Genomic DNA, 24323 nt, shown 5'->3' with positions numbered 1-24323 from the left:
TCTCACTATAGTTGTTTGTGATGACCAAAAGAAAAAATGGGCAGCACAAAACAGAACAGTCTGCAAATATCAAGATGTTTTTAAAATCTTTAATGTGCATGGAACACATTTTCAGACATGCAGTTTTATCGACACAGTGATTGATTGGTGACCGTTGTGTACATACAAAAATGTACAAGGTGCCTTTCTAATAATTACATGTACTTACAGGTACTGAAAAAATTTAATGACAGGAAGTCGACATGAACCATCTTTTGCTGTATGTGACCTGCATCATTTCTCTAAAAGTGAATACTAGGTGATCCTGACCCTCACTTTTAGAGAGGCATCTTGTGGGACATGTGGGTGATATGCAATGATACCCTAGGATTTCATAAAGATAACCAAAGTCTTGATAATATGGTATGTGATGTCTCTCTGTAGCATATTAGATGTGCAGAAATTGCATATAACTGTGAAGCACAGATTTTCATGACCTTCCAGGTTAATTGCCAAATAATTGGCAGTAGCTCAGGAATGTAGTTAGATTCACTTTGGAAAGACCTACTGTAATTGCAGAATATGATGGTAATAGAGTATAGTGTTTCCCAGATCAACATAGGTTTTAATAATATGTCACAAATCAAACATGCAACAAGATAACTAATGCATTTGATTGGTATAACTCATGCCCCTTGACTGAAATAAAAGTTTTGAGGACATAACCCTAGACTCAATTTATAGTGAAACTAAAAGTTTCTGATGTGGTAACATTACAATGCTTTTGAGTTATCTTTGTGGATAGAGATTGGCAGCTGCCAAGATGCCACCAGAATGGCACATGATATAGAGTGTCTCAAAAGTAAATTCTCTAAAATTATTGCATTAAGAAAAGGAGTACAGAGAACTGAAAGAAAAGCAGAACCTAGACTGCCAGGTTCTGCACATTTCTTAATGAAATGGTGGTAACCTAATATAGTCTGGTTGGGTGAGATGGCCTACAAGGTTCCAAGGGTCCGTGGTCCTTTAACAAAAAGATATGGTGGGCAGGGACATCAAGTCAAGTCAATGTGATGCTAAAATGGCCAGATAACTTTATTAGCCCAGGAAAGTGCAAATAGTTGCAATGGTCTTAGAACCTATTTATGTAGGAGAAAATAAGATGTCAGGAGATTATTGTGGGAGTTTCTTGTTCTAAATTTGAGTTGTACAAGTGGTGCAGCCACCCTATGAAAAGAGAAGAACACATAACTTAATATAGCTAGGCCATATTTGCACAACTACAGTATGCTTTATTTGTTGCTTTATTAATGTTGATTCTGTTTGGGTTGCCTTGTTTTTTTGACAGTTAAAAAAATATTTTGATACTTTTAGAAATTTTACCAACCTCATGTATTCTGTACTGTGGCATTCTTTACTGACACAATTTTTGGAAAAAGGCCTTCAGTCCAGCCATCTTGTGTAGCTATTAATTTCAAGAGTCAAAAGAATTCTTTAATAATTTATGTGGTCAAGCAAAATTCCAAAAGAACCACATCAGGATCCAAGATAGTTATTGATAAGGAGATTGTTTGTGTATGCCAATGGTGGCAATTGGCATTAAGACAGAACACATAATTTTGCAAATGTTCCTCCCTTTTTACAAAGAAAGTATATCTGCTTGCCCCTTTTTTTCACACTGGCATTTGGAGTAAAAATCTGTTTGGTAGCTTGAGCCTTTGGCACTTTTCTCTCTCTCTCTTTCTCTCTCTGGCCCTAGTAGGCTCAGGTACCTTGACCTTTACAGTTATGATGGCAACTTTTCCTTTTACAATCTGTTACCACACACCTACAGTTTACAAGATCCCCACCAATCCTGTCTCTTGCAATCACACTGGCACCTTTACCTCAGGCAAGTTCTCATTACTTATAATAGTTAAGACCAGAAAATATATTGTTATGTTAATAAAGGAAAAAGTGAATCCCATCTGCATTTAACTGAATTAAATTTAGACCACCACAGCAAAGGACTATGTTACAGATGTCCTTTACCCGTCTGTGATGTGCAGAAATAATGTGTAATGTACCATGTAAAGCATTGTCCACATAAGTACAATACAACTTTGTATATGAAGAAACATGCCTAGAATCAGTGTAACATTTTTTTTTCTTCTGCATCAAGATTCAGAAGAGACATTCAAGTGGCAGTATGGATGACCGACCCTCCCTGTCTGCCAGAGATTATGTGGAGTCCTTGCATCAGAACTCTAGAGCCACGCTTCTTTATGGCAAGAACAATGTGCTTGTACAACCAGTAAGTCCTGGATGTGTTGTTTCTTTTAAGTGTCATCAGGTAATTTTTGGCTGTTCAGGATAATTTATCTGAAGTGAATAGAAACATTCCAAAGTAGATATAGTAATAATTTGACTAAAGTTAGTATTATATTTCATAATGAACCTGGTAAGATACCACTTCACTACACACATATCTCACACACATGTTTATATATTGAATACATTATGTACTCCAACAGTGTTACATAATCATTTACTGTAAAATATCTTTCTCTGAATTTTTATACCCAAAGCCTCTTGCAGCAGCAGCAGTTGCTGCTGACCTGCAACTTCTTGGGGAGAACATACAATGTCTACACAGATAACCACCTATGCAGGAATTAAAAAGAGGTTCAATCTATGTGAAGTGGTGGGGCTACTTGTTTCATGCTTGGTAGTTTATGTACTGATACTCATTTCTTCATCTTGGAATGCAATCTATAGTTTTCTTTCTGTAGTAACATTGTCATCAACACTGTCAATATTTGCAACAATATATAATATGCTTCAGTGAGCAGTGGCACACTACTGTACAGATCTTACTGTAAAGTCTCAAAAACATAAACATTATTGAATATCAGATATTAGGGTTTCAACTCTTATCCCCCATTACTTGAGCCTCAGGTAACTTTGCAGACCAACAGTTGCCTACTCCAGCATAATTTAATGTGGTTCTGCAAGAAACATAATGCCAATTCATGAAAAGAAAAACATGGCCAGAGATAGTTGGAGGTTGGTACACAAGCCAGAATAAATAGCACTGAGACACGCTAAAACTTTGGAGGAAATAAAAAGGGTTTATTACAGAAGAGGACTAAAACTAATATAGGGGCAAACAGAAAAGGAATTAAGAAGCAAAAGGAGGAGTTAGGAGCATGGAGATGGCAAAGAAATGTAGAGTTTGATACTGAGTTCCTACGTCCTATGTCACACTGTGTTTTTCACATTGCTTGTTGCAGGCATGAACTGTGCCTTGCTTCGATGTATTTTTATCGTTACACTCACTATTTACACATACAGTATCAAGTTTTTATTGTATTCATTTTTTTATCTCATTCTCTTTATGTCTTGTTCTCCATTTTAATTTTGCAGTTTATAAAGTAGGAAAGTAGGACTCTTTCTGGTTGTTAACACATCATCAATAAATCTTGACTTACCTGACTCCATTCAAACATAACTGTGAATGGCTATTGTTGTCCCTGGTGTGCCACTACTGTTCCCAGTTTATAACTCTTGAGTTAAACAAGTTAAACAATGAAAATGTCTAAAAACTTCCACCAATAAAACAGTTGGCTTAGTTAAGGCATGGCAGCAGGTGAGTAAACAAAATGTGCCTACATATAGTGACTAATTAGTGAGAGATTCTCAAATGTGAGTGCAGAGAGGAGTGTTACCTAGCAACAAAAGATGCTGCATACTATTAAGGACATGGCTAAGTCTTAAAATAGGTACAGATCATGACATGTTTACTACGGAAAAGCAGAGAATCTCATCTGCCGTAAGAAAAACAATGTTTCTTAATGAAATCTACTAATTACTGCGGGTCTTGGAAAAAACCTGAATGAGACTTGAAACCTAATTTTGTAGCCTTATTCAATCTGGATATGTACCAGTTATTACCATTTAATACATACTTTGTACTTTTTATTTCGTATTAAAGGAATTTCAATAAAACTAGACTAAATCACTTTCATAGTTTTATTTATTTTTTGGTCCGAATTCTATGAGAGTTTGTTTACAGCAAAAGTATTATGGAATTGCATACTGCAAAAAGCCATCGGTATAATAGTTAATGCTGCATCTTCCAGCTTAAAACAAAAAGCTTTTGTTCTTTTTGAAGGGTTAATAACATCACTTTCCTTTTTGGTTGGATGAATGTAAATTTACTGAGATATTGCAGTGTACTTTACTTGATAAATTATAAACCCTCAATGCACTTGCTCTTTCAGAGAGATGACATGGAAGCCATTCCGGGATATCTGTCGCTTCATCAAACTGCTGATATTATGACCCTCAAGTGGACTCCAAATCAGCTGATGAATGGGTCTGTTGGAGACTTAGACTTTGAAAAAAGGTGTGAATAGAATTATTTTGGTATCAGTATATTTTTATAGAGTGACACACTGGGGCATGGTTAGTGTTGCTCCCTTGAATCTTGATGTTTCTGGGCTGATTGTATGTCAGAATCGGTTTATGTCAGGAGAAGTTGCAAACATGTGTACATAGTAAACGGGCCAGGAACATGAAACTGAACCCAGGTCCATGGAGTTGTGGGGCAGCAAGGATCCCGGTTTGCAACCCCCCCAGGCAGACGCATGGTCCACTCCCACCCTCTGCCGCAGCCAGGTGTTACATGGGCGACCCCTTGGCCTGGTCCAGCCACTCGGGTCCCCAACAATGAGGAACTTATGAGCCGGATCACCCTTGGGGAAACGCGCCACATGGCTGTAGTGCTGTAACTGACGCTCCCTCACAATGCAGGTAATGTGCCTCATTTGGGACTTCATGAGCTCATTCAACACAAAGTCAAACCAACGGTACGCAAGGATTTTCCGGACAGACACAGTACCAAAGGAGTCCAGTCCATGAATGTCACTGCCAAGGTAAGTAAACCTCTCAACAAGGTCAACACTCTCTCCGCAAACAGACACACTGCTGATAGTTGTGCCCAAGAGATCATTAAAGACCTGGATCTTGGTTTTTATCCAGGACACTCGCAAGCCCAGACACTCAGACGCCTCACTCAGTCTCTCGAGCACCCTGATCAGAGCCTCCATTGACTCCATGAAAATCACAGCATCGTCAGCAAAGTCAAGATCCATGAATTTTTCTTCACCAACAGATGCCCCACAGTCACTGGACCCCTCGACCTTGCCCAACACCCAGTCCATACAAGCAATGAACAGAGTAGGAGCAAGAACACACCCCTGACGAATCCCAGAATCAACTGGGAAAAACGCAGAGGTTCTGCCTCAACTCTGCACAGCACTCACAGTACCAGTGTACAGGCCGGCCATGATATCCAGCAACCTCGAGGGGATCCCGCAAACCCTCAGGATGTCCCACAGGGCAGCTTGATCAACTGAGTCGAACGCTTTGCGAAAATCGACAAAGGCTGCAAAGAAACTCTGCCGATCTTCGCATTTGCGCTCCATGAGAACCCTCAGTGCCAGGATGTGGTCGATGGTAGACTTCTTAGCTGTAAAACCAGACTGTTCCGGTCGCTCGTAGGTGAGCAAGTGATCACGGATCCTATTGAGGATGACCCTAGCAAGGACCTTACCCAGCACTGAGAGCAGTGTTATCCCCCTGTAGTTGCTGCAATCCAGGCAATCACCCTTACCTTTCCAGATAGGGACAAGTCCTGTTTACCAGTCAGTTGGGATTATGCCAGTCTCCCAAATGAAAGTAAAGATTGCTTGCAATGCCAGGAGGACAGCCTTACCACCAGCCTGGAGAAGTTCACCCCGGATACCACAGATCCCTGCAGCCTAGCCCCACACTCAACTGGTTCACCAAATGTGCAATCTCAGTGAGATTGGGTGGTTCACAGCTAATCGGAGGATCAGCCTCAAGAACCGTGGACCCAGTGATATCCAACGTCCTAGCAGGAGGATCAGCTTTGAACAACTGCTCAAAGTAGCCAGCCCAGCGGGTCACAACTGCAGTGTCATTAATAAGCACCGTTCCATCAGCCGCCCTGACTGCGACTCTCCAAGGAACAGATTCAGATGTGCGTGATGCTTCGATTCCTCTGTAAGCAGGGTGTGGGTTGCTAGACCACAGATGGTCACTTGCTCACAGATTCATCTAACAAACGCCTCTTTATCTGCCCTCAGAGCCCTCGCAGCCATCCTTCTCAGTTCCCAGTACAGACCAGTTGCCATTTCACCACAGTCAACTGACCCATGGGGACCGAGACAATCCTCATAGCCAGCCCTGTCAGTGCCAGTGGTTGCACTGAAGTCACCCAAGACCAGAAGAGTGTCACCTTGTGGGCACCCATCAACCACAGAGTGAAGCTGCGAATAAAATGTCCCCTTCACCAAGACATTGCTTAACGTGGTCGGAGCATACACTGAGACAACAGACAAGGCACCCAGGGAGTGTCGTGTTCTGAGTCCCATAATATCATGGTGGTATGGGAAATATATTTAATAACTAGGATGTTAACTTGAAATTAAAGTGCTGCAGAAAGCACTTTCCCTTATAGATCATTAACCAGCAGTTTGATATACTTTGACAATTTGGCTAAAAATATAACTCTGATTAGATGAGAAGAAAGGTATTAGGATTTACAGCTATCCAATCAGCACATTCTGCAATGTAACTTCATCGTTATTTGAGACCATGCCTTTGTACAGCAGCTTTTGTTCCAGAGCATTCTATAAATGATAACATCAGACTTAGCAAATACCCACATTTCACATTTAATCAAACATTTGGTTAAACAGTGAGATCACAGTTTGATTCAGGTCCATCTATATGTACACCTACAGCAGTGCTTAGCTGTTTATTAACTTAATAAGCAGAATGTGATGGAAATCTTGAATCCCAGCAGAAGCTATATTTCATAAGACAGCTGAAACTAGCTATATGAATTAGGACATCAAGAAATATCCATAAAATCCCCAGAGTACCTTTACCTAGGTGTTTTGTTTAGATAAAACTCCACACATGCACTCTGGGTATTTCCAAATTAAAATGATAAATTATAGGTACATACCTTACTTTAGGAAAGTGAGCCACTTTGTACACAGATGAATCAGTAAGATAAATGGGAGCCTTTAAAGAAAATTTACTTACTGATTTAGAAATTTAAGGTAAAACTCATCTTAGGTGGCAAATTAGAAGTATCATTCTGCAAATTTACCCAGGATACTTGAGGGAATGTTAATCCTTCATGACCAGAACTTATTATTGGTCTGATTATCATTATTATTGTCTGTTTTGCAGATGCCTTTACCCAGGATACATTACAGTTGTTTACTTTGCATAGCATATAGGCAGGTTTAGTAACTTACAAGGATCACATAGTGAGTCTCATCTGTAAAATTATGTTTCCAGATTATGTTTCTGATTTTTTTTCTAGAGGGAGTTTTGTTCCCTAGAGAACCAATAAAAGTCACTTCCAATAGCAATTTATTAAGGCAGGTTGGTTATTTCTTCAAGGGTATTAAGTATGAAATATTTTGGTTGTATTAGCATTATGTTTTTATTTTTAAATCAACTATTAAAATAAAGGTCAGTTGTGTTTAGGTCCATTGGTTAAGTTTTTATATCAGTTATAAAAGTGTCCCTTTCTTTTGCTGAAGACCCACTATGTTAACCTAATTTATTATCTGTCAAAGACCAGGGGCCACAGACTTTTTGTCATATTTCTAATGGAGTACTCCAGAGACAATGATACCTGTTTTATCCAATTTCTTTCAGTGTTTATTGGGATTATGCCATGACCATACGTCTCACAGAGATTGTTTATCTCCACTGTCATCAGCAGGGTAGGTAACTACATAGAAACTACATAGAAAAGTGATGTATATGCCGCTGCTGGGTGGCTTGTTTTGTTTTGGATGTGCTCTGTCTCTAGGTATGTCAGAGGACTGGGACTTTGCGAAGTGGGGTCCAGCCTCACATGGGGAGGCAAAATGGTGGAGGGATAAGAGGGGCAGAGAAAAAAAGCAAGCTATGTCTAAGCTATCCTTTTAATCCTTATAATTATAATTACCAAGTTAACAATTGGCTGCATTGCAATAACTCGTGGGAAAATTGGAAATTAAGGTTAAAGCTGTCTCACTTCCAGTTAAGACTAAAAATGACATCAAAAATTCAGAATCAATGTCTCCATGATAGGACAGTTAACTTTGTGAGCTGGAATGTTAAAGGCCTGAATCACGAATTAAAGAGAAAGAAAGTATTCTGTCACCTAACAGGTCTAAATGTTAAAATAGTATTTTTACAGGAGACCCACTTACTAAGCAAGGATCAGTTCCGGCTGCAAAAAGACTGGGCAAATGTTCCATTCCAGCTTCACAAAGAAAACTGGTGTGGGAATTCTTATACGTAGAACAGTCTCATTTGTAGCATCAGATGTAATATCTGATCCTGAAGTGAGGTATGTGATTGTCATGGGCAATTTATTTAACTGTAAAGTGATTTTGATAAATGTTTATGCACCCAATGTCAATGATAGGGAATTCATGCAAAATGTATTTGCATCCATTCCCAATGTGAACACTCATAAAATTATAATGGCTGGGGACTTTATTTGTGTTTTAAATCCACTCTTAGATAGGTCTCTTGTCACAGGGGTGATGACATCTAACACTGCAAAGACAATTACACAGTTTTTAACTGACCACAACTTATCAGACCCCTGGAGGTTTCTAAACCCAAACTCAAGAACATATTGCTTCTACTCACCAGTGCATCATTGCTACACAAGAATTGATTATTTCCTTATAAATAATAATTTCTTGTCGACGTTTAAATCTTGCAAGTACAATGCTATTGTTATTTCCGACCATGCCCCTCTGATCTTGAAACTAAAATCATGCCCTGCATACTCATCTTGCAGATGGCATCTTAACCCACTTCTATTAGCAGACGAGAACTGTACAGAATTTATATCTAAACAAATCAGTTTCTTTCTAGAGACAAATACATCCTCAGAGGTCTTTGTAGGAATACTCTGGGGAAACTCTAAAGGCCCTCATAAGAGGCCAGATTATTTCATATCTTTCCCACAGAAATAAATTAGAAACCAACAAGGTATCAGAGCAAACAACGAAATTACTAGAATAGATCAAGAACATGCCAGGTGTCCAAGTGAGGCTCTTCATAGGAAAAGGCAGGCTCTGTACTCAGAGCTCATCCTCTTAACAACTAAAGAAACTGAACAACTCATTTTTAAATCAAGACATCATTACTATGAACACGGAGGAAAGCTAATAAGCTCTTAACTCAACAAATCCAAAAGCAAGAAGTTCGCAATGCAATCCCAACAATCACCAACACGGACGTAGATAAAATCATTGACCATAAAAATATAATGCACACATTTAGGGACTACTATAAATCATTATATTCTACTGAGTTTTAAGAAGACAACACACAATCTAATGCATTTCTGGATGCATTACAGATACCACAAATAGATACTCTAAGTGCATATTGGAATTGGATAAACCTCTGGTGCTGTCAGAATTACTAGATGCTATAAAGTCACTTCAGAGTGGGAAAGCAGCAGGCCCTGATGGCTGTCCTGTCAAACTTTATAAGAAACTCTCCACTCAGCTAGCTCCCCTCTTATTAGCAAAATTTACAGAAGCAGGAGACAGTCCAATTCTACCTCAAACTTTTAACCAAGCATTGATCATCGTCTTTCCTAAACAAAATGAGGACTTATTACAATGTACATCATACAGACCAATTTCACTTCTGAATAATGTTAAGATACTCTCCAAAGTCCTAGCTAGAGTGCTGCCTTCGGTAATATCGCAAGATTAAACTGGATTTATTAAAGGCCGACACTTAGCTTCCAATCTTCGACTCCTGTTTAATGTAATATATTCACCTGCGAAGTCAAACACCCCAGAGATGATATTATCATTGGATGCAGAAAAAGCATTTGATATAATTGAATGGAACTACCTTTTCACTACATTAAAGAAATTTGGGTTAGGCCCAAACATTTTGTGCATGGATCAAACTACTGTATACCAATCCAGAAGCTTCAGTTTGTATTAACAACATTAATTTAGACTACTTAAAACTAGAATGTGGTACCAGACAAGGATGCACCCTGTCACCACTACTTTCTGCAGTCGCCATTGTACCATTGGCAGTTCACTGTCGAAATCCTTATCAGGTAAAGGGGATTATCAGAGAAGGACTTTCACAGAAAATGTATCTATATGCAGATGATATGGTACTGTATATATCAGATCCACAAAATACTGTGCCTGCAGTCCTAACAGCACTTACAGAGTTTCAAAAGATTTCTGGTCTCAGAATTAATTTGAATAAAAGTGTGATCTTTCCAGTGAATTCTCAAGCATACAATATTAGATTGGACTTCTTCCCTTTCATCATTGCAGATCAGTTTAAATACCTAGGGGTAAATATCACAAGTAAACATAAAGCTCTTCATCAACAAAATTTTGCCGTCTGTATGGAAAAAATCAAGCATGACTTGCATAGATGGTCAACCCTTCATCTCACTCTAGCTGGAAGAATGTTGTTAAGATGAATATCCTTCCTAAGCTTCTCTTTTTATTTTAAAACATTCCAATATACATCAATGAATCATTTTTTAAGCAATTAGATTAAACCATGTGGTATATAGGGGGCGCTCTCGCTCCCTTGAACCCCTGTCCACGACTCCAAATACCAGGTAAAAGTCCTCAAATTGACTTTATTAAACTTCCACAGTGTACAAAGCACCCTCTTCTCCACAATACTCATAAACACAATACTAAATCACAAATACAATCCTCCACTCCCAGACGCGTTGCCACCCTTCCACCCAGCTCAGCTCACCGTCTGGGAGCTCCCACAGTCTTTTTATATCTCCTGACCCGGAAGTGTTCCTAATCCCCAGTCCATGTGACTCTCAATCACTTCCGGGTCAGGTACAAGTTCTTTTCTTCACCCCGGAAGCACGTCATTCCTCTTGTCCACGTGTGCTTCCGGGGTGTAGGGAAAATAGCCATTATTCCTCCCTGCAGCATCCCCTAGTGGCCCCCATGGCATCCAGCAGGGCTGCGCATAAAAACTACATTGTCCATGATGCCCTGCTGGTCTTCTGGGGACCTCCATACTACAAGGAGGGCTCCACCTGGCGGCTTGGGGGTATTGGCCGGGATAAATGGCCGGCCATCCTCCACAGTATTCCCCTCCCAGCGACGAATTATAATTTGGAGCGGCCTGCCCCGAGAGGGAAGTCTTCCTCCAAGAGGACATTCCGGTTGAGCCTTAATTGTTCTGAATATCTTGGTCCCTGGAGAATCTAGGGGGAATATTAGTCCATATTGACAGCGTGTCCCCCTCTCTCCAAGGACAGTTTCTCCAAATGTGGCCCAACCTTCGGCACTCGTAACACTGCCTCTGTCCTCCTGGTATTCTCCCCCTGCAGGACTGAAAACAATTAGGAAATGTTAGGACTGCCCCTTGCCTTGCTAGGAGAGAAACCCCTGCCGCCTCTAATGGTGCTTTCTCTTTAATTTCTTTCTTATTAGGAGACCCCCATTTTATTTTCGGGATCTCCTGTTTGATCTGGGGCTTGTCCACAGTCTGAGTCTCTCTACTAGATGAAGAGAGACCCTTTACTGTCTGCACCCCTTTAGATTTAAAGATGACTGGTAGCGGCGTCTTAAGGACCACCTCGATCCGGGAGCCAGCACTATTCAGCTGCCCTGGCTCAATCGTTCCTTCCTCTGACCGGTCAGTCATCGTAGCAATCTTCTTTGTAGGGTACGCAGTGTATTGGCACCCGCTACTTATTAATCGCAGGCCCGGATCACACCGTGTCCCTCTATTATGTACGATACGGGTCTCGCTTACCTGTATCGCCGCATTATTCATCTCGGGAGTCTCCCCACCAAATCACCGCACTTAGGCCCTCACCTTTTCTAACGGCTCTCTGGCTGCTGCTCCCAATTCTTCAATGATATTTTCAATGGTCTTCAAGACCTGCAAGAAACTATTAACGGGCTCGACTAACCGTTCGAGTTCCCGTAAGTTAATATTGTTTACTTCGGCCGACAGGAGACTTGCTTCCTTGTTCGTCTTACCTGCCGACCGGGAGCCAATGAGCACGTCCGCTTCTGGCACGTGCTCTGACGGGTCTCGCAGAAGCTTCTTGGATTTGGAGTTCTCTGAGGGACGGGTTGCCTCCTTCGGCGAACTGCAGTCTGTCTTTATTATTTTTGTGACCTCCCGATCAGCCATTTCCCGACCCTCCTTACCTTTTTTCGTGGTGAGCGGTGCTCCGCTCGCCTCCCCCTTCCCCTTCGGAAAGTCCAAGTCCGTAACTTCGGGCTTGAAGGCGCAAACAGTGGGACGCGGACCTCCTCCTTCCCAGAACGCAGCGGTTTTGTTGCCGTGTCCCTCCTCGGATACCGTCATGCGGAAGTCGACTCCTAGGCGCTCTGGCTTCGACAGGAGCAGGCCGTCGTCTTCGGGGCAGTCTCCTTTTTCCCTCGGAGCCTCCAGGTGATCATCTCCGAGATACATGCAAGGAACAAAGTGAGTAATAATAAATGGATTTTCATTCAATCGGTGGGTCCTGGAGGTTTCTCCAGACTTGTAAGGCCGCTCCTTGACTCCTCCCGAGCGTCGGCCATTGTGCCTAAGGTGCTCCTGCTGGCGTTGTCGCTCTGTTTGCCCTTCCTCTTTCCCATTTTGGACTCGGAATTTTCGGGTTTCAGCGATATTGTGGTGATTCCTGACGCCGTAGTCTTCTTGGGGTTCTCTTCCCACAGAAAATTTTGATCCAGGTTCTCCGCTATAGATGCTGGAGTATCCTGCTGACTACGCCACTGTGGTAGATAGGGGGCACTCTCGTTCCCTTGAACCCCTGTCCACGACTCCAAACACCAGGTAAAAGTCCTCAAATTGACTTTATTAAACTTCCATAGTGCACAAAGCACCCTCTCCTCCACAATACTCATAAACACTCATAAACACACAATACTAAATCACAAATACAATCTTCCACTCCCAGACGAGTTGCCACCCTTCCACCCAGCTCAGCTCGCCGTCTGGGAGCTCCCACAGTTTTTTTTTTATATCTCCTGACCCGGAAGTGTTCCTAATCCCCAGTCCATGTGACTCTCAATCACTTCCGGGTCAGGTACAAGTTCTTTTCTTCACCCCAGGAGCACATCATTCCTCTTGTCCACGTGTGCTTCCAGGGTGTAGGGAAAATAGCCATTATTCCTCCCTGCAGCATCCCCTAGTGGCCCCCATGGCATCCAGCAGGGCTGCGCATAAAAACTACATTGTCCATGATGCCCTGCTGGTCTTCTGGGGACCTCCATACTGCAAGGAGGGCTCCACCTGGCGGCTTGGGGTTATTGGCCGGGATAAACGGCCGGCCATCCTCCACAACCATAACCTCATTTATTTGGAACTTAAAACATCCACGTATCCAAAGAGCGACCCTACTAAGACCTATGGCAGAAGGTGGCATGTCTCTACCTAACATACAAGCTATAAAAACCTGGACACGAATAGATGAACATACACAGGCCTGGTGCATAATAGAAATAAAATCCTGCAGTACTTCTTTGTATTCCCTACTTTGTGCCCCATAAATGCAAGTTATTGCCAATATACTCATAACCCAATTGCGCTTCACTCACTCAGAATATGGAACCAATGTAGGAAGCATTTTAAGATGGACAATCTTTTATCTATGGCACCTCTGCATGAGAACCACCTTTTTCAACCCTCGCAAACATATGCAGTTTTTAATATCTGGAAAACATTTGGGATTAAATTACTTAAAGATCTTTATATAGACAACATCTTTGCATCCTATGAACAATTACATTCCAAATTTAACTTTCCAGCAACACATTTCTTTCACTATCTTCAAATTAGAAACTTTGTTAACAGAACCTGCCCGATTTTCCTCATCTCCCACCTTCCTCTATGCTGGAAAAAATATTGCTCAGTTTTGAGGACTCAGACAGCATTTCTGCAATATATAAAATGATTTTACAGTCCCTCCCTTTCAAAGATCCAAGAGGACAGTGGGAAAAGGATCTCTCACTCGACATATCAGAAAAGGAGTGGAAATTAGCAATGCAGAGAATTCACTTGAGCTCCATATGCGCAAAGCATACAGTTATTCAACTCATAATCATATCTGTCGCTTAAAACTGTCCAAAATGTTTCCAGGGCAAGATCCCACCTGCGAATGCTGCAATCAAGTTCTAGCTTCACTGGGTCACACGTTTTGGGCCTGCACCAAATTAACATCATTCTGGACAAAATTTTTTAAGTGCCTTTCAGACAGCCTTGGTGTCACAATCCCTCCTAACCCATTAACAGCTGTGTTTGGTGTTCTTACAGATGGGCTTAACGTGGAGATGGACAAACAAAAGGGGTGGGGATTGATTTGTTTTCAATCCTATGTTTTGTTAAAATTGATCTATTTGTATGGAATGATTACAATAGAATCAATAAATTAAAAAAAAAAGAAAAGTAATGTATATGCACTTTAGAGAGGATTTGCCATAGCAGGAATATGACTGTAAACACTTTATGTTATTTAATAGGAAATTTACATTATTTTGCAGCAAGTTAAATATCTTTTTGTATGTTAGTGTGAGGAATTCCGAGTCCAATAGCAAATGTATTAAAACATATATATTTGTATCCACGTACTGCATGATGTTTTGTAGTTTATTGATTACTATTTTATGTTTTATGTTAACTATTCCTACCTGTGATAAATGGGTGTGTTAGGTTTCTTCACTTCTTGTTAAAAAGAGTTATATCAAAAATTCAGAAAGCAAACTGAATTTCATTAATCTTGCGTTTAGGTGGTATTGCAACGATTACATTACAGCAACATATAGGAAGACTAACATTCAAATAACAGCAGACCCCTTTTTGTGGAGATCATAGTGAATACAAGTAGCGGAGAAGCGGTTCCTAGCTGTTTGTTTAGTTAAACAAGATGTGTGTTGCTTCTGTATACATACTCTACATGGACAATTGCATGACTTCCTTAGAGGACATGTCACCCCAACAGTTTCTTTTAATAGCATTTTTGTCTTTACTGTACTTTCCAAATGAAATGAAATGCAGTAAATAAAACCTTAGAAATTCAAATTGTCCTTCCCATTTCTTCTCCTAATTGATACAATAAAGAACAAAGAAAGTACAGAATTAAAGCTATGCCCATATTAACTTCGAACATCTTAAGCCACAACAAGGATTAATGTGTGTCTTCACATACATAAGAGTTGGAATACTGTGTATGTATGGTGTGTATACTGTATTAGGGGACAGGCAGATTAGCATCATTTGTATTCACAATTAGAAGCCTGTGCCGAGTAAATAAAAATATACTACTAATATGGACACTTGAATCCTAAAGAACTACTGTACCCTACACCATTTTACTCAGTGCTTTGCTTACTTTAAGGCAGTATGAAAGTCTAGTCTGTTCTTTGGAAAGACTATGGTTGTAAATATCTTCATTCCTAAATCAGAACTTTTTCTTCTGTCCCTATTTAGTGGATAGTGGTGGTACAGTGGTATTAGTGAGCCAGGATGGAATCCAAAGACCCCCACTGCGTTTTCCTAAAGGAGGGCACCTCCTCCAATTTCTGTCCTGTCTGGAAAATGGGTTGCTGCCTCATGGACAACTTGATCCTCCGCTTTGGTCTCAGCGTGGAAAGGTAAATCTTTCATCAATAGGAGTACTGTTATCTGTTACTTTTTTATGTTTCTATCCCTGAGTGTCTCTGTTTTAAAATTTTGTTTCCTATAAGTAAACCAGAGGGAGAATTCATTAACCAATATTTAATTAACTTTACTATTAAATTTCACATTGAGCCTCAGGGCACAACATACTGGGATGTCAGTATGAGGAAGCATTAGGCTCAGCTGGTGTTTAAGATGAAAAGCCATGTCAAGTCTGATGGCTATTTTCTTTAATAAAACACTTTATCCCATCCTGGCTGAGAAGCTCATCCTTGCATTCTCTCCTAAGGTTCTTTTTTTCAGATGTTAAAGAATACATTCAGCATTTTTCAATCAAAGCTATTTCTTGATAAACATGCTATATATGAATTTGCCATGAAAAATTGTATTCTGAAGTTAATCGCTTCCTGTAGATTTAAAAAATATCTTGCCACACTGGTGCTTTACATTGCAGTCTACTGTATGGGACACAGAGGAAAAGCTTAAACACATACCCCATGCATTTATTTTTCAAGCCAAGACAGTTGTCAAGTGTTGATCTGCATCTTGTAATTACACATACTTTTAAAATAATTTATACATGTCATTTTTGAACAAGAAAGCACTAGTATTATGAGATTGCAATACTTTAAAAGAAGACCAGCAGTGCATAAAAGGTCAGCACTTAGTCTTCCTGCATTACAAACTTTTACCATCCCAGGGAGTGGGTTCCTCCAGAAAGACCAAATCACTGTAAACTTTTCATGCCACATGGTTGGTTTTGTTGTGATTTACTAATTCTATGCCCCATATCCTCCATTGTAAAGCATAAGTGCGGGCAAGATATGCTTTTTTTTTAATTACAGGAAGCACTTAACTTTAGAACACAATTTTGTGTGGCAAATACATATATAGCATATCTGTGAAGAAATATCTTTGACTTGAAAAATACTGAACTTAACCTTTAATAGATGTTCCTTGAAAACAAAATAATACATGCTTCAAGCTTGACCCCAACCACAAATATTTAAGTGGAAAGACTTTATGTTCACAAGTTTATCTGATGAACCACTCTTTCTTACTCCTACAACTACTAAGCATTAAATGGGGAAGGCTTGGGATTTGACCTGTCAGTAAAAGGTCCTGAAAACCATAACCGAGTTATAGCTTTATGAATATCAGCCTGTTTCTATGTACAGAAACAATAAAAGTTAGTTTATTCAAAGATTTTGAAGATTTTTGAACCCTAGATAAGAAGTATACTATTGTTGAAAATAAAATTCTAATATTGCGCTTCCTCCATTTCAATTGCTATTGTACAGAACAGATGGTAGAATTGTGGAATGGTAGATTTCATAGAGATTTATAGTCCAGGTATATTTGGTGTCAGCTACTGAGGGTAATATTCTGTTTTTTATCAGATTTTGTATTTGCAAAAAGTAGTCAATGATAGTAATAAACTTTCAAGTGAAAATCTGCTATTAGTAAAAAATAAGCACTTTGCATAGTTTATAGAGGGCACACAAAGGTCATCACCTTAAAAGTCCTGGATTGAGTATTTTGTTTGGCTCTTAGCCCAGTCCCCTGAGTAAAGCAAAAGACTAAGGCTGTCACATTTCACAGGAAAGAGACATGTTTACCTGATACAGAATTGCTGTTCGTTTCACTTATTTAGGGGAAGGTGTTCCCAAAACTTCGAAAGAGAAGTCCTCAGGGATCCTCAGAGTCTGTTTCAGACAAGGAGGATGATGAAGCGACAGACTATGTGTTTAGGATCCTGTTTCCAGGCAGTGAATCTGAATTTGGTATGTATATTAAACTGTGTTGTCTCTCAGCTTGATAACATTATTTCTTACTTCTGGTTGAAGACTAATATGGTTAACTGTGTAGTTCAGTGGAATTTTAATAATACCTTACTACATTGAAGTTCACTCCAATGCAATATTCATATGCAAAGAATTAGTACAGTTGTTTATATATTTTTATTCATGAAACATTGACAGGTTAAGTGACTTGCTATGGGGCAGCTAGTGACAACTAAATCAAAAACCTGGTGAAATAAAATCCTTAGCTATTAGTTTATACTTTATACATTTTACAACATTGTGTGCTTTAAGACTAAAATACCTGAGAAAGAGACCAAACTAATAGAAAGAAATACTTTGAGCTTGTATTTTAAGTGTTTTCTAATCTTATTTATAAAGGAAAATGTAAAATGTTAGTTGTATTTTTTTATTAATTTATAACAGGGGTATTAAAATTCTTGAATATTTTGAGCCTATAAGTGTAGACATAGATAATGATGAATTCAGTATTATTATATTATATAATTTAATATATTCAAAAGAATTCCCATTAAACTGGTTGTTATCTGTAATATTTTGCCATTTTCCTGTTTTAGGAAAATGTAAGCAGCTGTCCTTGCTGACATCAAACATTTGTGTACAAAAGCCATCAACCAATTTGCAGTCTATTTAAATTAATAATTTTAAACATGACTGCTTCAAAATGAAACAAATCTATGCTCAACATCCATCCATCCATTATCCAGCCCGCTGAATCCGAACACAGGGTCACGGGGGTCTGCTGGAGCCAATCCCAGCCAACACAGGACACAAGGCAGGAACCAATCCTGGGCAGGGTGCCAACCCACCACAGGACACACACAAACACACCCACACACCAAGCACACACTAGGGCCAATTTAGAATCGCCAGTCCACCTAACCTGCATGTCTTTGGACAGTGGGAGGAAACCGGAGCGCCCGGAGGAAACCCACGCAGACACAGGGAGAACATGCAAACTCCACGCAGGGAGAACCCAGGAAGCGAACCCGGGTTTCCTAACTGCGAGGCAGCAGTGCTACCACTGCGCCACCATGCTGTGCAGCTCAACATTAATTACTTTCATTTAGCAAGCACATTTTCTTTAGTTTCATTAAATTTTGCTAGATTTATACTTACAGTGCAGTATCTTTTTATGAGTCTCATGTGAAGTTTTTGGATTATGTTAATAGATTTTACATGTGTATCAGAGGGCCTTAATAAATACAATGCCAGAAAACCTAGGTTCAATTGATTGCTGTGTTACTTGGTGTTATCAAACAACAAAGTACTCTACCACAGATTGCTTCACAAAGTACACAGTCCAATGCGCAGCAATAAAGATAATTAAAATCTGATGTTTCTATCTTTTCCTGTGTAAATCTGTGGTTTTAGTATTTGAATACCACAAGCTAAGATCACAAAAATGTTGTATCATTATTTTAGTATCATTATTTCATAGGGCTCTAGGCTTCAAAGATTTTACAATTCTAAGAACTGTTAAAGTTTAATTGTGGTTGCAGGATTTGGTTTTGTGACTAAAACATGAAAATCTGCTAAAAGTAGAAAATGCTGAAATTGTCATAATTCTTTATATACAGTGCATCCAGAAAGTATTCACAGCGCATCACTTTTTCCACATTTTGTAATGTTACAGCCTTATTCCAAAATGGATTAAATTCATTTTTTTCCTCAGAATTCTACACACAACACCCCATAATAACAAAGTGAAAAAAGTTTATTTGAGGTTTTTGCAAATTTATTAAAAATAAAAAAACTGAGAAATCACAAGTACATTCACAGCCTTTACTCAATACTTTGTCGATGCACCTTTGGCAGCAATTACAGCCTCGTCTTTTTGAATATGATGCCACAAGCTTGGCACACCTATCCTTAGCCAGTTTCGCCCATTCCTCTTTGCAGCACCTCTCAAGCTCCATCAGGTTGGATGGGAAGCGTCGGTGCACAGCCATTTTAAGATCTCTCCAGAGATGTTCAATCGGATTCAAGTCTGGGCTCTAGCTGGGCCACTGAAGGACATTCACAGAGTTGTCCTGAAGCTACTCCTTTGATATCTTGGCTGTGTGCTTAGAGTCGTTGTCCTGCTGAAAGATGAACCGTCGCCCCAGTCTGAGGTCAAGAGCGCTCTGGAGCAGGTTTTCATCCAGGATGTCTCTGTACATTGCTGCAGTCATCTTTCCCTTTATCCTGACTAGTCTCCCAGTTCCTGCCGCTGAAAAACATCCCCACAGCAGGATGCTGCCACCACCATACTTCACTGTAGGGATGGTATTGGCCTGGTGACGAGCGGTGCCTGGTTTCCTCCAAACGTGACGCCTGGCATTCACACCAAAGAGTTCAATCTTTGTCTCATCAGACCAGAGAATTTTGTTTCTCATTGTCTTAGAGTCCTTCAGGTGCTTTTTGGCAAACTCCAGGCGGGCTGCCATGTGCCTTTTACTAAGAAGTGGCTTCCATCTGGCCACCCTACCACACAGGCCTGATTGGTGGATTGCTGCAGAGATGGTTGTCCTTCCCCAGTTTTTTGCCTAGAGACAATCCTGTCTAGGAGGTCTACAGACAATTCCTTTGACTTCATGTTTGGTTTGTGCTCTGACATGAACTGTCAACTGTGGGACCTTATATAGACAAATGTGTGCCTTTCCAAATCATGTCCAATCCACTGAATTTACCACAGGTGGACTCCAATTAAGCTGCAGAAACATTTCAAGGATGATCAGGGGAAACAGGATGCAACTGAGCTCAATTTTGAGCTTCATGGCAAAGGCTGTGAATACTTATGTACATGTGCTTTCTCAATTTTTTTATTTTTAATAAATTTGCAAAAACCTCAAGTAAACTTTTTTCATGTTGTCATTATAGAATTCTGAGGAAAAAATGAATTTAATCCATTTTGGAATAAGGCTGCAATATAACAACATGTGGAAAAAGTGATGCGTTGTGAATACTTTCTGGATGCGCTGTATATGCATTTGACACACAACATTTTATTCTAAAGTTAAGCATTTTCTATAAATTTTAAAAGTATGCATTAAGTTCTGGCATCTTAAACATGCATTATAAATGGACATATTTTCTTAAATCGAAACTTTTGCTGCCTTAAAGAGGGCTCATTCTGTAAGTTTTAGACTTTTATTTTCTGGGGTGCTTGTTGCTTCATAGGTGACATTAGAAAACACCAGGATCAACTATGTATTTTTTTTTTTAATTTATAGAAAAAGTTTAACTTTAGAACACAATTTCGCATGGCGTACCATGTTGATGAAGAAATAACTTTGACTTAAATACCAAACTTATGCTTTAAAATTCTTTCCCCAGTAGTTTATGCTGCGAAATGGAAACAGACAGCTTTACGTAAGGATAATGATAACGAGAAATATATGGCATTCATGAAATGAAGCAGTAAAACCATAAATATAAGTGTCTGTCACCTTAGCGCATTTGTTTGTATAATAACTTGTTACAAATAATTAGATACTAGGATGAATGTATTCCTACTAATCCTTGCTGATGTCTGAACTACAGGGACATCAGAGAACTGCAGAAGTACAGAAATCATTTTATTTTATATATACTTTTTTATGGTGAATATCACGATAAGGCAATTTATTTGTGTAATTTATTTTCCACAGATAAAAATATATTCAGGTAGCCCAGAGGTATAAAGTAAACCAGAAATGAGATAAAAGCCAATGGAGTAAAATTCTATGCACATTACCATCATTTGAAAATTAAGTAAAATAGGAATTGCTAGGGTTTTAACTTGTTTGTTCCTGAAACAGAGACAGTGACAAAGTGGAAAAAGTGTTTTTAAAGGGGAGAGACAAGCAATGGGCTTAAGATGGACAGGAGCCAGACACCAGAAAACACTAGGAAAAAACAAGTGCCAAAAGTGTTAGGTTACAGCCAGGGTTTATTTCCTGGCTCATGTTTACCCTGTTTTATTGTCATTTTTGTCAGTTTATAATTATTATTTGTCATGTTTTAGTGTTATTTCTATTAATTTTGTTCATTATATGTTAAATATGTGGAACCCTAAGAGATGGGTCCACCCTGACACCACAGCTCCTGGGACTACTTTCTGGCTTTATAAGTCAGCCAGAAAGAGAACCCAGCAGAAGAACATTGAGTTATATTTGGAATGTATAGTAAGTATTGATTTTTTATTTGAATTTTCTTGGTTGAAGAATTTTTACTTATTTCTATATTTGGATTCTGCCTGTTGAATATTGTTCTGGGATTGGCTGCCATCTAAAATAGAAAACATGCAATGACATCACATTTGATGACAAGACACAAACATTACAACTGCATGGATTAATTGATCCCTACATATACTGAAAGACTTGTCTTTGTCTATATTTTTTCCAGTTTCTCCTGAAGAATGGTTTTCAAATACAACTTGAGGAATAGGATTAGAAAATACTAAACATTTGCAGTCCATAATATACATGTTTTTATTATTTTTACATTGTAATAGGTGTCCCCTTGTTTAATGTATTCATTTTTGAGGTTTGTCTTTTTTCAGTTTTATTATCTGGTGAGTAAGGTACTATTTTGTATTATAATCCTATAAACCCCATCTATAAAACATGATGAAGGAGACTCTTTTCCTCTTGCTAATTAGATTGTGCTGTGTCTGTGAAAAGAATAAATAAAATTACATCTAATTGGCCAATCCAAGGGCTGTTCCTCACAAGATAATAAACATGTTCACAATGCAAAGTTTTTTCTTACACCCTAAATTAATTAATAGTCCAAAGGATGTAAAATGAAAGGTGAATTCCAGACACATCAACACAAATCCAACCAGCATGGCAACAAATTCATATAAAAATTGCAATGGTGACCTCCTAAGTTTAATTAGAAAGCCTGTAAGTGGGGTGAATAAGTTCCTTCCTGTTGGGCAGTAAGCAGGTGTCATTTCTCTTTCAGATTGGTGTCATTCATTGCGTTTTAAAACTTAATTTTCACTTTTTCATGACTTCATTTCTTAAAGGCTGTTCTATAATTATAGCTGCCATCAGATTTACTGCAAAGATTAACGTTTTGTTTACATTCCACGCAAATGACTTTTCAATTGAATGTTGTAATCCCAGCTTTTATTTGTCCAACAAAAGTTTATTCTTCTTATCTTTGAATCCATTTTACTTTTTTCTACTTGATGCAGAAATAGTGGTGAAAATAAATGTGTAGCCTGTTAAAGGCAAGTTAGCTGTCTGCTACAATTAGTTTAGCTTTTATTCACTACTTCTCTTCAATCATATTACTGTCAGCAATAGAACTTATATTTATACTTTAGACAGACAAGTAATCACCTCCTTAACAGTAAAGTCACACCTAGCATATAAACAAGGTTGCACCACACAGTTTCAGTTGATTAAACAGAACAGACAAAATGTCTTAGACACACAAAAATCAGACTAGAAAGAGGACACTTAACACAAATATGAGGTTTGCTGTGAAAAAATAAGTAAATATTTTCAAATTGTACTTATTAGAGAATAAGTATTTCATCTATGAATGAGAAAAGAAAAGGCTTCCCAGGCCCATTTCACACAGAATAGGTTAGATACCAACAAAACAGAAAACACATGCCTGTCATATGAGTCATTTTTGTTGTGGACCTCAGGGGGAAAAGCTCCAGAGCTGACTCCTAACCCAAATTGGGAACAAAGTAACAACAAAAAGGAGGATTATATTGATAAAGGAATAATTATACTGGGAGTGTTGTAGTGGGGAGAATCATATAGTGCTGCAGCATACTGCCATTTTACACCTTTTTTTCACACTGTAAAAAGATAACATCAAAATGCTGAATACAGCAGTTGTAGATTCTTTCTCAGAGCCTATCAATAGATTTATTATTTAGTCAGATTTATTTAATTAAGATTCCCTGTCTTCAGTTGTAAGCTTTTAGGAACAGATGTAATTTAAAAAAGGCAAACATGTTAAAAGTAAAATTGCTTTATATCCTTTTGACTGTAAAAAAGAAAATGAAACATAACATGAACAATTACTGTAGCTAAAGAATGGGAATTAAATGTGTTTAAAACGACTATTATAGCAAACCTATACCTGAGAAATTACTTTCCTTCAAGACACTATTTTTCTTTAGCTCATACAAAGAAAATACTCTTGCTTAAAGTTAATTTGATTTGACTGTGCGTGAACTATTTCTCAGGAGTTTCCATTTTCTGCTACTTGCATGTTCAGCAGGCATCATGGCTATTGCATTTGGCTTTTCTCACCAATACTGATTTTTTTTTGTCTGCAGTTACCATTGCTGCTCATCATCATCATCATCACCACTTCTCTAATTCACTTATCCCTATCTCCCATTCCTTCTTCTTGACTTTCTGGAGACTGTTCCAAAGGACAGCATGCACTGAACGGACTGTTGTCATCCCAAAACGTCACTTTAATTTCTCAACCTGGGTATCTTTTGATGTGGACAAGATAAAGAGTGACTGTAACATTTTTTTTTCCTACCTCAATATATACTGTCTTCCTGCTTTAGCTACAAATCACAGCCTGCTTTGGAAATATTTTCATATTGCTTATGTTTTTTAATCGCCAAGTTATCATTCATAGGCATCAAACTATGCTGTCTCCTTCTTATTCTTAGTGTGCTAAAGCAGTTTCTTCAATCTCTGGATTCTTCTCTTTTTCTGAAGTAATGTATATTTAATGCTTCACATGCTGGTATTTGTTAAAAAGTTGAAGCCAGACCAACTGTGCATGGTGCTAACTTTAAAAATCTGC

At 38.9% G+C, this 24323-nt stretch overlaps 1 protein-coding gene across 4 annotated transcripts in view; it reads left to right on the top strand.

The window, feature by feature from the left end:
• The window catches only part of sgsm1a (small G protein signaling modulator 1a), a 133210-nt gene that overhangs the window by 72384 nt on the left and 36503 nt on the right, over window positions 1–24323 (top strand). For 2 of the 4 annotated variants that reach the window (XM_039771781.1, XM_039771782.1), the window contains exons 8-13: window positions 2141–2272; window positions 4242–4366; window positions 7726–7793; window positions 15547–15710; window positions 17390–17519; window positions 23836–24024. In XM_039771781.1, the coding sequence (XP_039627715.1) occupies window positions 2141–2272; window positions 4242–4366; window positions 7726–7793; window positions 15547–15710; window positions 17390–17519; window positions 23836–24024 (808 nt within the window). Of the gene's footprint in view, window positions 1–1378; window positions 1871–2140; window positions 2273–4241; window positions 4367–7725; window positions 7794–15546; window positions 15711–17389; window positions 17520–23835; window positions 24025–24323 lie in introns of those variants that run through there. The other 2 variants (XM_039771784.1, XM_039771783.1) reach the window with 2 other exon arrangements.

The sequence above is a fragment of the Polypterus senegalus genome, chromosome 12 (assembly GCF_016835505.1).
Source record: "Polypterus senegalus isolate Bchr_013 chromosome 12, ASM1683550v1, whole genome shotgun sequence".
In the NCBI taxonomy this organism is placed as follows: Eukaryota; Metazoa; Chordata; class Cladistia; order Polypteriformes; family Polypteridae; genus Polypterus; species Polypterus senegalus.
This window is presented reverse-complemented; position numbering and strand designations above follow the sequence as displayed.